The sequence below is a fragment of the Pristiophorus japonicus genome, chromosome 6, assembly GCF_044704955.1.
Source record: "Pristiophorus japonicus isolate sPriJap1 chromosome 6, sPriJap1.hap1, whole genome shotgun sequence".
Lineage (NCBI taxonomy): Eukaryota > Metazoa > Chordata > Chondrichthyes > Pristiophoridae > Pristiophorus > Pristiophorus japonicus.
The window spans coordinates 128,459,862-128,474,337 of NC_091982.1; the positions used below are offsets into that span (position 1 = coordinate 128,459,862).

At 50.1% G+C, this 14,476-nt stretch overlaps 1 protein-coding gene and 1 pseudogene across 1 annotated transcript in view; one reads left to right on the forward strand and one right to left on the reverse strand.

The window, feature by feature from the left end:
• Positions 1-3,651: 3,651 nt before the first annotated feature.
• LOC139266173 (gamma-aminobutyric acid receptor subunit alpha-3-like) overlaps positions 3,652-14,476 on the reverse strand; it is a 232,825-nt gene continuing 222,000 nt past the window's right edge. Inside the window, exons 8-9 of the mRNA XM_070884006.1 lie at positions 10,185-10,396; positions 3,652-3,960 (exon numbers count right to left, since the gene is read on the reverse strand). Coding sequence (XP_070740107.1) covers positions 3,652-3,960; positions 10,185-10,396 — 521 coding nt within the window. The remainder of the gene's footprint in view (positions 3,961-10,184; positions 10,397-14,476) is intronic.
• Positions 14,092-14,292, forward strand: LOC139266409 (U2 spliceosomal RNA; annotated as a pseudogene).

A 14,476-nucleotide genomic window follows, 5' to 3' on the forward strand; every position in this document is an offset into this window, starting at 1 on the left:
TCTTGATAAGTGTTAGCACCCCCGGAGGTGCTAACGGACTTCTCAAAAAGGGGCAATTTTGCCCCCTTTCTGTCCGTCTTCACAGTAGAAAACACATAAATACATACCAGAAATAGTGTGGAGCCAAGGATCTAATAAGAGTGAGGAACTTAAAATAATTAATATTCATAAACAAAAAGTACTTGAAAACTAATGGGACTAAAAGCTGATAAATACCCCGGACCTGATGACCTACATCCTAGGGTTCTAAAAGAGGTGCTGCAGAGATAATGGATTTCAAAATTCCCTAGATTCTGGAACAATCCACTGGGTGGAAAGTGGCAAAGTTAACACCACTACTCAAGTTAGGAGGCAGAGAGAGAAAACAGGGAACTACAGGCCAGTTAGCCTGACATCAGCCATTGGGAAAATGCTGGAATCCATTGTTAAGGAAGTGATAACCGAGCACTTAGAAAATAATAATATGATTAGACAGAGTTAAAATGGTTTTATGAAAGAGAAATCGTGTTTGAAAATCTATTGGCATTTTTTGAGGATGTAGCTGTCGGGGTAGATGAAGGGGAACCAGTGGATGTAGTATATTTGGATTTTGAAAAGGCATTTGATAAGGTACCACATGAAAGGTTGTTGTACAAGATAAGGGATAACATGTTGGAGTAATGAATTAGTATGGATAGTGGTTTTGATAAAAGATAGAAAACAACGAGTAGGAATAAACGGGTCATTTTCGGGTTGGCAGGCTATAACTACTGGGGTGTTGCAAGGATCGGTGCTGGGACCTCAGCTATTTACAATCCATATTAATGACCTAGATGAAGGGACCGAGTGTAATGTATCTAGGTTCGCTGATGATACAAAGCTAGGTGGGACAGTGAGCTGTGAGGAGAACACAAAGCGTCTGCAAAGGGATATGGATAGACTGAGTGAGTGGGCAGTGAGGTGGCAGATGGATTATAATGTGGGGAAATGTGAGGTTATTCACTTTGGTCGGAAGAATAGAAAAACGGAATATTTTTTAAATGGTGAGCAACGTTTAAATGTTGGTGTTCAGAGAGATTTGGGTGTCCCTTGTGCAAGAAACACAGAAAGCGAGTATGCAGGTACAGCAAGCAATAAGGAAGGCAAATGGCATGTTGTCCTTTATTGCAGGGGGGGGTTGGAGTATAAGAGTAAGGAAGTCTTGCTACAATTGTACAGGGCCTTGGAGAGACCACACCTGGAGTACTGTGCACAGTTTGGGTCTCCGTATCTAAGGAAGGGTACACTTGCCTTGGAGGCAGTGCAACGGAGGTTCACCAGATTGATTCTTGGGATGAGAATGAGGAACAATTGAGTAGATTGGGACTACACTGTCTGGAGTTTAGAAGAATGAGAGGTGATCTCATTGAAACATACAAGATCCTGAAAGGGCTACAGGGTAGATGCTGAGAGGTTGATTCCCTCGGGTTGGAGTGTCTAGAATCAGGGGGCACAGTCTCAGGGTAAGGGGTCGGTCATTTGGGTCTGAGATGAGGAGAAATGTCTTCACTCAGAGGGTGGTGAATTTCTGGAATTCTCTGCCCCGGAGGGTTGTGGATGCTCAGTCGTTGAGTATATTCAAGGCTGGGAGAGATTGAATTTTGGACTCTTGGGGAATGAGGGATATGAGGTTTGGACAGGAAATTGGAGTTGAAGTTGAAGACCAGCCATGATCTTATTGAATGGCGGAGCAGGCTCGAGGAGCTTAACAGTCGATCTGCACCTCAATTCAATCTACCCGCCTTGGTTCCGTAACCCTTAACACCCTTGCCGAAGAAAAATCTATCAAACTCAGTTTTGAAATTTTCATTTGAGCCCCATCCTCATCAGATTTTGGGGGGAGAACGTTTTCAGTCCACTGCCCAGCTATCTCAGCACAGTGGAACCTGGGACTGCTGTGTTGTATAGCTCAGTGCCAGACTGGACAGTGCCTTAAACCAGCTCTCTGCCACAAAGGTAGGCATGGGGAAAGGAGAATCCAGGGCATGCGAGGGCGCAACCTTCCTGTAGAACCTCGTTTGGCCTCTTCATCTTCCGAGCAGGTCCTGGCCCTCTTCAGCCCAACCCCACTCAGGCCACAGGTGAAATGCAACCAAGGTCCAATTGACCCCAATTTGCACATGTCAAGCAGGACCCTGCCCACCTTTTGTGGGATTGGATGGGAGGGCGAAGCTGTTCTTCCAGAGGCAGGTCACCATTTTCACTCAGGCTTCAGGTACAAAGCTTTTCAGTGTGGCTGGAGGGTGGGTATGTCACCCAGCATGTTTTATCTGCCTATCCACCCGGTACCCGGTATCTGCACACTTGCAGCACTGACATGCACAGTATCTACAATCTTCAACCTCGGTTCCTCCCCCTTCCTGATTTCCTTACCTGAGTTATTTCAGCTCCTTATAATATTGGATAGGGAACTGGCACTTTTGTCCTGAACTATCTTAATTCAACAATATTTTTCATGTGAACAGCAAATAATTATTAAAAACCCAATAAATCTGTTCTATTACAGACCATGAACATGTACAGCTTCACATGAAATGGTGAGGTGTGTGTCAGACAGGCTGGTTACCACGTCACAATACAGCGCGAGTGCCAATATTAACCAGTGATTGGCACTCGCGTGGGTTTTGGTACCCACTGGCATGGCGTGGGCCAATTCCAGCTGTGTGATACAGAGCTGTACAGACTAGTTGGCTCATGGGCTCCCCGCCCAGTCTATGCTGAGTTCGTGGATCACGGCCGGGCAGGCGGGGTAACTGGCCTCAGTGCCACGGGATATAGAGGGGGAGAAATTAGTACCCGCAACAGGCTCCCATTTCTGATCACTGACCTGTGACTGGGAAGCTCACACATGCGGTGTGTCTGTTTGAGGGTGTGTGTGAGGGTGTGTGTGGGTGTGTGTGAGGGTGTGTGTGAGGGTGAGTGTGAGGGTGTGTGTGATGCGGGGTGAGGGTGCATGTGATGGGGGGTGAGGGTGCGTGTGATGGGGGGTGAGGGTGCGTGTGATGGGGGTGAGGGTGTGTGTGTTGTGAGTGATGGGGGGGTGAGGGTGTGTATGTTGTGAGTGAGGGTGTGTGTTGTGAGTGAGGGTGTGTGTGTATGTGAGGGTGTGTGTAATGCGGGGTGAGGGTGTGTATGTTGTGAGTGAGGGTGTATGTTGTGAGTGAGGGTGTGTGTGTGTGAGGGTGTGCGTGATGGGGGGTGAGGGTGTGTGTGTGTGTGTGTGTGTGTGTGAGTGAGGGTGTGTGTGTTGTGAGTGAGGGTGTGTGTGTGTGAGGGTGTGTGTGTTTGAGGGTGTATGTGATTGGGGGGGTGTGAGGGTGTAGGTAATGGAGGGGGGGGTGAGGGTGTGTGTGTGTGTGTGTGTGCACGAGAGGGAGACGCCATCAGCAGTTGAGATCCCCGTTAGCCGGCAAAGGAAACAGGACACAAAGAGGGGTCAGAAAACCCTCCCAATTATCGGCTCAAGGTACCCAGCCTTGTGCGAAGACACCTCCAATTATATGGCATGCAAACAGTTAAATACAACTTCAGTAAGTCTTACACGATGAACAGGCACATTCCTTTAAAACATCACACAGCTTTCTGTAGAAAACACTGAGATAGAAAGCACCTGAGATGACGCTGGAGTGGAGTCTATTTCTGTGGGATCATGCCTTTGATTATTGGCTCCCTGTTGACGTACGTGGCCCAATAGACCAAGTTGAAAATGACAAAGAGAACAGGAAAGACGATTCGGGACATTTTGTCGACCTTGCTGACGCTGTTAAAAGTCTTCTTGCTTTCGAGCAGTTTCTCCTCGACCCTCCCCAGCTTGGTGTGGGCCCCTGCGTTCTTCGATATGGTGGCCAGTCCAGGGTCCTTGGTGATGTTCAGGGTATATGTTGTCCCCACAATGTTGTACGTGTTGTTGGTTTTCTTGGCCAGGGTCACCGGCTCCCTTTTCTGAAATGTAGAGTGTGTATTTAAAGGTAGTTGAGCAGCAAATGCGAACAGGCGGACATTGAATAAAGGGTCAGTGAGAGAGGGGGTGTGGGGCTTAAATTATAGGCCATCAAACAGGTGGGATATTACATGGGGTTCTGTTAGCACTGCTCACCTTGATGTGTTAACCATTTGCACACTCAGTAGATCTGATAACCAAGAAATAAAATATTGTCAGTAAATCCCAACAGTTCACTATCATCCCTTCACACTTACCCGGTCTGCCCACATGTCACTCCAGTTTCTATACGATAGTGAGTGGTTGACACTTAATGGGAAACGGTACCCCAGGGGTTTACAGGGTGGCCAGGATAGGGTGAGGGGACAGAGGCGATATGTACCCTAAGGTGGACGTGCAGTATCAGACTGAGCATTTCGGTCGCGCTGTCAGGATATTAGGATAAGGAAGGGGATGTAGATCAGTCTGGGCATCAGACTGAGGGTCAGACAGGGGTGTGGGTCAGACTGAGGGTCAGACTGGGGGTCAGACTGGGAGTCAGACTGGAGTGTGGGTCAGACTGAGGGTCAGACTGGGGTGTGGGTCAGACTGGGGGTCAAACTGGGGGTCAGACTGGGGTGTAGGTCAGACTGAGGGTCAGACTTGGGGTCAGACTGGGGGTCAGACTGGGGGTCAGACTGGAGTGTGGGTCAGACTGAGGGTCAGACTGGGGTGTGGGTCAGACTGGGGTCAGACTGGGGTTAGATTGGGGTTGGGACAGACTGGGGGTCAGACTGAGCTGTGGGTCAGACTGAGGGTCAGACTGGGGGTCAGACTGGAGTGTGGGTCAGACTGAGGGTCAGACTGGGGATCAGACTGGGGTGTGGGTCAGACTGGGGTCAGACTGGGGGTCAGACTGAGGGTCAGACTGGGGTGTGGGTCAGACTGGGGGTCAGATTGGGGTATGGGTCAGACTGGGGTCAGACTGGGGATCAGACTGAGGGTCAGACTGGGGTGTGGGTCAGATTGAGGGTCAGACTGAGGGTCAGACTGGGGTGTGGGTCAGACTAGGGGTCAGACTGTGGGTCAGACTGGAGTGTGGGTCAGACTGGGGCCAGACTGGGGTGTGGGTCAGACTGGGGTCAGACTGGGGTGTGGGTCAGACTGAGGGTCAGACTGGGGTCAGACTGGGGGTCAGACTGGGGGTCAGACTGGGCTGTGCGTCAGACTGAGGGTCAGACTGGGGTGTGGGTCAGACTGGGGGTCAGATTGGGATATGGGTCAGACTGGGGTCAGACTGAGGGTCAGACTGGGGATCAGACTGGGGTGTGGGTCAGACTGGGGTCAGACTGGGGGTCAGACTGAGGGTCAGACTGGGGTGTGGGTCAGACTGGGGGTCAGATTGGGGTATGGGTCAGACTGGGGTCAGACTGGGGGTCAGACTGAGGGTCAGACTGGGGTGTGGGTCAGACTAGGGGTCAGACTGTGGGTCAGACTGGAGTGTGGGTCAGACTGGGGCCAGACTGGGTGTGGGTCAGACTGGGGTCAGACTGGGGTGTGGGTCAGACTGAGGGTCAGACTGGGGTCAGACTGGTGGTCAGACTGGGGGTCAGACTGGGCTGTGCGTCAGACTGAGGGTCAGACTGGGGTGTGGGTCAGACTAGGGTCAGACTGAGGTCAGACTGGGGGTGGGTCAGACTGAGGGTCAGACTGGGGTCAGACTGGGGTTGGGTCAGACTGAGGGTCAGACTGGGCTGTGGGTCAGACTGAAGGTCAGACTGGGGTGTGTGTCAGACTGGGGTCAGACCGGGGGTGGGTCAGACTGGGGTGTGGCTCAGACTGGAGTCAGACTGGGGGTGGGTCAGACTGGGGTCAGACTGGGTGTCAGACTGGGCTGTGGGTCAGACTGGGCGTCAGACTGAGGGTCAGACTGAGGGTCAGACTGGGGTCAGACTGGGGGTGGATCAGACTGGGGTCAGACTGGGGTATGGGTCAGACTGGGGGTCAGACTGGGCTGTGGGTCAGATTGGGCATCAGACTGAGGATCAGACTGAGGGTCAGACTGGGGTCAGACTGGGGGTGGATCAGGCTGGGGCCAGACTGGGGTGTGGGTCAGACTAGGGGTCAGACTGCTGGTGAGACTGGGTGTTCAGACTGAGGGTCAGACTGGGGGTCAGACTGGGCTGTGGGTCAGACTGAGGGTCAGACTGGGGTGAGACTGGGGATGGGCCAGACTGAGGGTCAGACTGGGGTGTGGGTCAGACTGAGGGTCAGACTGGGGTGTGGGTCAGACTGGGGTGTGGCTCAGACTGGGGTCAGACTGGGGGTGCGTCAGACTGGTGTTAGACTGGGGGTCAGACTGTGCTGTGGGTCAGACTGAGGGTCAGCCTGAGGGTCAGACTGGGGGTCAGACTGGGGTCAGTCTGGGGGTGGGTCAGACTCGGGATGGGTCAGATTGGGGCCAGACTGGGGTCAGACTGGGGTGTGGGTCAGACTGGGGGTCAGACTGGGGTTCAGACTGGGGGTCAGACTGGGGTTCAGACTGGGGGTCAGATTGGCGATCAGACTGGGGTGTGGGTCAGACTGGGGTTCAGACTGGGGTCAGACTGGAGTTCAGACTGGGGTGTGGTCAGACTGGGGTGTGGGTCAGACTGGGGGTCAGACTGGGGGTCAGACTGGGGTGTGAGTCAGACTGGGGGTCAGACTGGGGTCAGAATGGGGTGTGGGTGAGACTGGGGGTCAGACTGGGGTGTGGGTCAGACTGGGGTGTGGGTCAGACTGGGGTGGATCAGACTGGGGTGTGGGTCAGACTGGGGGTGGGTCAGACTGGGGGTCAGACTGGGGTGTGGGTCAGACTGGGGGTGGGTCAGACTGGGGGTGGGTCAGACTGGGGGTCAGACTGTGGGGATGGGCTTCAACGGGAGTGTTAGGGTGTTAGAATGATGGCCTTTTATTGAGAGTTAGGAATAGAGAGATGAGCTTTGATGGGAGAGATGGGTTAAATTTAAAACCTAGCCTCCCACATTCTACCCTACATAAATTAGAGGTGATCCAAAACTCGGCTGCCCTGTGTCCTAACTCGCACCAAGTCCCACTCACCCATCACCCCCTGTGCTCACTGACCTTCATTGACTCCTGATTAAGCAACACCTTGATTTCAAAATTCTCATCCTTATTTCTAAATCCCTCCATGGCCTCACCTCTCCCTATCTCTGTAATCTCCTTCGCCCTGAGATGTCTGCACTCCTCTAATTCTGCCCTCTTGAACATCCCTGATTATAATCACTCAACCATTGGTGGCCGTGCCTTCTGTTGCCTGGGCCCCAAGCTCTGGAACTCCCTCCCTGAACCTCTCCGCCTCCCTTTACCACGCTTTCCTCTTTTAAGACGCTCTTTAAAATCTGACTGAAGAGCTGGAAAGTGTATAAAATGGGCCCAGGATCAAAAACTGCCCTAGAAAAGCAATTAATCTTTGGAGCAGGCAGTTTGACAAACATCAAGCTATTGCTAAGTGATTGGCCTGGAAATGGGATGATGCCACGCCCATTTTAAGGGCACTAAATGGGTACCTATGCCTCCAATGTTGCGAACAGGAAGTGCTTGGCCCGCCATATTGGTGTAGGCAATAAACTAGGCATCCAGGACCCATGTACTGATTGAACTTAATGGGCTAGGAATGGAATCCTGTTGTGCCCATTTTACTCAGCATAAAACGGGTGCAAGGACTCCCAGTTTTGGGGGCCAGCGTTCTGTGCCCCAAGGAGCCTGGAAAATGTTTGACTCGTAATTGGGACCGGCCCTTTTTGTGGTCATTACTTAAAGCAGGCAGAAGATAGGAACAGGAGAGGACAATTCAACCCCTCTGGCCTTCTCCACCATTCAATTAGATCATGGCAGAACTTAACTTCATCGACCCGCCTTTGCTCCATACCACTTAATAACCTTGCCTAACAATAATTATATCAATCTCAGTTTTTAAATTTTCAATTGACCTCCACAGCCTTTTTGGGGGAGAAAGTTCCAGATTTCCACTGCCCTTTGTGTGAAGAAATGCTTCCAGACATCAGCCCTGAACGGCCTGGCTCTAAGTTTAAGCTTTGCCTCATTGTTCTCAGTGTCAGCTGTGGCTCAATGGGCAGCACTCTCACCTCTGAGTCAGAAGGTTTGTGCTCAAGTCCCACTCCAGGAACTTGAGCACAAAAGATCCAGGCTGACAGTCCAATGCAGTGCTGAGGGAGTGCCGCACTGTCGGAGGTGCGGCACTGTTGGATGAGACGTTTAAACCGAGGCCCCGTCTGCTCTCTCAGGTGAAAGTAAAAGATCCCACGGCACTATTTTGATGAAGAGCAGGGGAGTTATCCCCGGTGTCCTGGGACTGAATTTATCTCTCAATCAACATAACAAAAAAACAGATTATCTGGTCATTATCACATTGCTGTTTGTGGGAGTTTGCTGTGTGCAAATTGGCTGCTGCGTTTCCCACATTACAACAGTGACTACACTCCACAAGTACTTCATTGGCTGTAAAGTACTTTGAGACGTCCGGTGGTCGTGAAAGGTGCTATATAAATCCAAGTCTTTTTTTTCTTGACTCGCCCACCATTGAAAATAGATTCTCTCTATCTATCTTAACAAATACTTGAATAATTTTAAGCACTTCACTTAAGCACCCCTTACTGTTATATACTCAAAGGACTACAAGCCCAGTCTATGCAACCTATCCTCATCATTTAACCCTTTTAATACCATGAATTTGTCAATGAAGGGCTCAACACCTGTTTCAAGTCACCTCACAGCATGTGCTTGTGGTGAGCAGGGCCGGATCGGGCCTTCTCGCTTACCACCCTCGAGCAGCCTAAGCAGCAGCCAGCACCGGAAGGCAAGGTTCAAACTAAACCGGCCTGTGGAGGAGGAGCAGGACTCGGATACAGTCCTCGCAATCACAGCCCCTGCTCGCTGTCTGCTTCAACTCCCCTTACATCAGGTGCAGAAATGTGAAGTTATCCACTTTGGGAGGAAAAATAGCAAAGCAGAGTAGTTTTTAAATGGTGAGAGATTGGGAAATGTTGGTGTTCAGAGGGACCTGGGTGTCCTTGTACACCAATCACTGAAAGTTAACATGCAGGTACAGCAAGCATTTAAGAAAGCAAATGATATCTTGGCCTTTATTACAGGAGGATTTGAGTATAAGAGTAAAGACATCTTACTGCAACTATATCGGGCCCTGGTGAGACCACACCTGGAGTATTGTGCACAGTTCTGGTCTCCTTACCTAAGGAAGGATATACTTTCCATAGAGGGAGTGCAACAAAGGTTCACCAGACTGATTCCTGTGATGGGGGATTGTCCTCTGAGGAGTGATTGAGCAGACTAGGCCGATATTCTCATGAGTTTAGAAGAATGAGGTGATCTCATTGAAACATACAAAATTCTGACAGGGCTTGACAGGGTAGATGCAGGGAGGATGTTTCCCCCGGGCTGGGGAGTCTAGAACCAGGGGTCACAGTCTGAGAATAAGGGGTCGGCCATTTAGGACTGAGATGAGGAGAAATTTCTTCACTCAGAGGGTGGTGAATCTTTGGAATTCTCTGCCCCAGAGGGCTGTGGAGGCTCAGTCTTTGAGTATATTCAAGACTGAGATCGATAGCTTTTTGGATATTAAGGGAATCGAGGGATATGGGGATAGTGCAGGAAAGTGGAGTTGAGGTAGAAGATCAGCCATGATCTCATTGAATGGTGGAGCAGGCTCGAGGGGCCGAATGGCCGACTCCTGCTCCTGTTTCGATGTTCTTATCTATCAGGAATTCCCTTTCGGCCACTGCCGGTGAGGCAAGTGTGCCGATATTTTGGCTCCTCGAGTAGGTGAGCTGCTGTGGAGGTGAGACAGGTTTGGGCACAAAATGTTATTGAGCCCTGAGGCCCACTTCCAGCCTGGCCTCGAGCCTCTTGGTCAGCCAACCCACACAGCAGCGAGACTGGGTACGAAAAATGCAACCAAAGCTACAAATCACATTACCACTAGGTCACCAGCAGTACACTCACTCACCGTCTCTGTACAATCTTTCAACACATGCGCAGAAGAAACCAGTTTAACCGAGGGCCAGAAATGCTATTGCTCGAGGCAAACTTAAATGGGAGGCTGGTTGGGAATTGTGTTGGCCGGGATTCAAGCCGAGGGCCATCTTGTTTTGTGTTAACCAGCTGAGGTAGGGGGATCAGGAGTTCAGTGGAGCGTGGTGAAGCTCACCTTCATTTCCTGAGCTTCCATGGCTTTCCTGCCATCCCAAGGCCAGCTCCGCTTGGTGAAGTAGTTCACGGTGGCAAACTCAATCAGCGCCGAGAAGACGAATGCATAGCAGACAGCGATAAACCAGTCCATGGCTGTTGCGTAGGCCACCTTGGGTAAGGAGTTCCTGGCAGAGATGCTCAGTGTAGTCATTGTGAGCACTGTGGTGACTCCTGGGAAATAAAACACTGCCGTCAAACTCAGCACTTATTCGATTCAGATCTTGTTACCGTATTTCACCGTGGTTACCGTCGCAACAACGGGTCATTAGTCCGGCTACAATAACTCCGCTTTATGAGCTTAACCTGCTTCCCAGCTTCCAACTACCTCTGAGAACACTCTCTGCTCCATGAGCAATACCAGTCCTGGAATGACAAGCTTCTGCCTGATGCCTTACATCCCAGGGTCTTAAAAGAAGTGGCAGCAGAGATAGTGCATGCATTGGTTGCAATCTACCAAAATTCCCTGGATTCTGGGGCGGTCCCAGCGGATTGGAAAACCGCAAATGTAACGCCCCTATTTAAAAAAGGAGGCAGACAGAAAGCAGGAAACTATAGACCAGTTAGCCTAACATCTGTGGTTGGGAAAATGCTGGAGTCAATTATTAAGGAAGCAGTAGCGAGACATTTGGAAAAGCATGATTCCATCAGGCAGAGACAGCATGGATTTATGAGAGGGAAATCATGTTTAACAAATTTTCTGGAGTTCTTTGAGGATGTAACAAACAGGGTGGATAAAGGGGAACCAGTGGATGTGGTGTATTTGGATTTCCAGAAGGCATTCAATAAGGTGTCACATAAGAGGTTACTGCACAAGATAAAAGCTCATGGGGTTTGGGGTAATATATTAGCATGGATAGAGGATTGGCTAACTAACAGAAAACAGAGAGTCGGGATAAATGGGTCATTTTTCAATTGGCAAACAGTGACTAGTGGGGTACCGCAGGGATCGGTGCTGGGACCCCAACTATTTACAATCTATATTAATGACTTAGATGAAGGGACTGAGTGTAATGTAGCCAAGTTTGCTGATGATACAAAGATGGGTGGGAAAGCAAATTGTGAGGACACAAAAAATCTGCAAAGGGATATAGACAGGCTAAGTGAGTGGGCAAACATTTGCAGATGGAGCATAATGTGGGAACATGTGAGGTTATCCACGTTTGCAGAAATAATAGAAAAGCAAATTATAATTTAAATAGAGAAACATTGCAAAGTGCTGCAGTACAGAGAGACCTGGGGGTCCTTGTGCATGAAACACAAAAAGTTAGTATGCAGGTACAGCAAGTGATCAGGAAGGTAAATGGAATGTTGGCCTTTATTTCAAGGGGGTTAGAGTATAAAAGCAGAGAAGTCCTGTTACAACTGTACAGGGTATTGGTGAGGCCACACCTGGAGTACTGCGTACAGTTTTGGTCTCCGTATTTAAGGAAGGATATACTTGCATTGGAGGCTGTTCAGAGAATGTTCATTAGGTTGATTCCTGAGGTGAGGGGGTTGACTTATGAAGATAGGTTGAGTAAGTTGGGTCTATATTCTTTGGAGTTCAGAAGAATGAGAGGTGATCTTATCGAAACATATAAGACAATGAGGGGGCTCGACAAGGTGGTTGCAGGCAGGAGATTTCCACTGATAGGAGAAACTAAAACTAGAGGACAATGGGCTAGAACCTCCACTTTTGAGCTTATCGCCCAAAAATGGATGTTATTTCGGCGTGGGCTTTAAAAAAAGGGGTTTCAGATCGTCGGCTTCTCGCCCATTCTCAAAGCACCTAGTTTACATTTTTAAAAATGGGCATAACCGCGAGCGATGTCAAATGGGTGATCGCATTAAATTTTTCTGACCTTCTGCCATAAAGTGTGGCCGTCCTTAGCAACAGCATGGCAACGCAAGATTCCCGCGATTCAGGAGGTCAAGGGTTATCATGACATGTGCAGAAGAGGAGACAGAGAGAGAGGGAGCTCAGAGGCACTGAAAGTGTGTATGGCTGTGGTGTGAGCTTGTCTGGCTGTTGTGGGAGGCACGAGGGAGATTCACCAGCAGCAAAACGCCCACGAAGCACCAAGAACATAGTTGGCACTGAGCTTTTGTCCAACAAATAACATATAACATGGAAGGGATGGAGGAGGCCCTGGAGCTGGTAACCAGGAACATTGGTGGCAGAGGGCTCCCAGTAGTCCCGGAACGAGGCACTGCACCCCAAGGTGCCGCAACCCCATTGCCAACCACACATGAGAGCCAGCAGCAACATCTTGCTTCTGGCTTGGAGCACGTTCCCACCTCGGGATCATCCTCTCCCGTATCCGTTCAAGCATCGCTTCAGTCGTCACCCACCCCCCCCGTCCCCAACCCCCCAATGAAGCATCGGCTGAGGACCTCCTCGGCCAGGAGGCTTGGAGTCAGGAGGGGAAGGGGAAGGGGTAGAGGTGGGGAGGAGAAGCGGGGGCGGGGGGGGGGGGGCGGCGGGGGAACCATTGTGGCTCATTGTTGGTTTGTACAGAAATACTGATGATTTCAGACTAATGTTCGGGAGTTTAAATGTTTGTTATTTAATAAAATCTTGTAGCGCATTGCCTCAGATAGCTGCACCATTACACACTGGTGATTCCTTAACATCAAAGGGTATAATCACACTTAACCTCAATTAACTTAAACTTTAACAGTCACCAAGGTGATGCCCTCTGTTGATGTATGACCTGCACACCCAGCAGTGTGTCAGCCTTGTAAATAACACCAACGTTCTTTCAGGCAAAGCGATCATTGATGAGCTCCTGACGTAAGACTCTTGCAGCTAACATGCCACCAAGGGCCCTTACATGTGGTCTACAGGGGGGCGGGGGCAAGGCTTCAGCATCAGCCTGATTGTTTGGGCTGATGTCAGCATCCACCTCCTCGTCCTCCTCTTCCTCTCTCTGGTGAGGTGGACTGTCAGACTCATCAGGCAATTCTTGTCCCCTCCTGATAGCCAAGTTGTGTACCATGGAGCACACCACCACGAATTGAGCTACCTGCTCAGGGTGGTATTGGAGCTCACCTCCTGAGCGGTCCAGGCATCTGAAGCGCTTTTTGGCTGCGGGGCGGACGAGACTGTCACCCATCTCCTTCAGGATTGCGCCTTTGCAACGCAGGTCTGGAAAGAGATGCAGTGGTTGCTGTCGAGGTTCATCCCAAGCAGCTCCGTAACATAGGACTCTGTGCTCTACGGGCTGTTCCCAGGGACGCACACCGAGACAGACATCACCTGCTGCTGGAGGGCCATCAACTCGGTCAAAGACGCTCTTTGGTCTTGCCGAAACTTGCTGGTCTTCCAGAACAAGGAGATGACCATGTCCGCATGTTGCAGACTGGCGCAATCCAAGATCCAGGAATACGTGCTGAGGGACGCACTGAAAATTGGTGCAGTCGCCGCAAAGGCATGGTGGGGAAGGGCCACAGTCTAAAGCCCTTCCGCCACGGAAAACCCGGGGGCAGGAATCAGCACAAACCTCCCTCGGGCTGTATTAGGTAATCTACTCTTTGTGTACATAGAGCACCAAATCTGTAAACACCAATGTCGTGCCATGTACAATGCAAGGTGTGTTACGAAATGCATGTTTGAAAAGAAAAAATGTAAATGTACCGTCACCCATTCCGGGCACTGTATTGTAACACATGAAATGTAATTTGTGTAAATGTACCACAATGTACCCCGTTTATTGTACTGAATCGCACTTGAACAGAAAAACAAGAAATGTAACGAACGGAACTGCCGTCAGCACCCAGATGTATTGTATGGGATTGCTGACCGCAGCGAAATGTACTGAAGTGCCATTGAATGTACTGTACAGATTCTTTTTATGAATAAAGTATATTTTGAAAAGAAAAAAAAAAAATCTGAAGCGCTTTTTGGCTAAGATCATGCGTAACTGACCTGACAGAGGAGTAACCATGACCAGAAAGTGGTTCTCCCTGGATCAGGAAGGTGGTTCTCCTATGCTTTTTGGAAATAGGAGGTGGGTGGGGGGCCTGCCCCGTCCACCTCCATGGCACGAACCTGGTATTGCAGTACTTCCAGGAACGGTGCAGCCTTGGCTCTCGGCCTTTTGGCTAAGAGCAAAATCATTGGCGCAGAGTGATCTTTGTTTGGGCACAAGGTGACCTTTGGCGTTTATGATCTGACAAGTTGATCTGACAAAGAATTGGAAAGATTGGCAACGAATAAAAAAAAATCTGAAGCGCTGCTTCAGCATTCCAATTGTTTTCGCCACGATATTG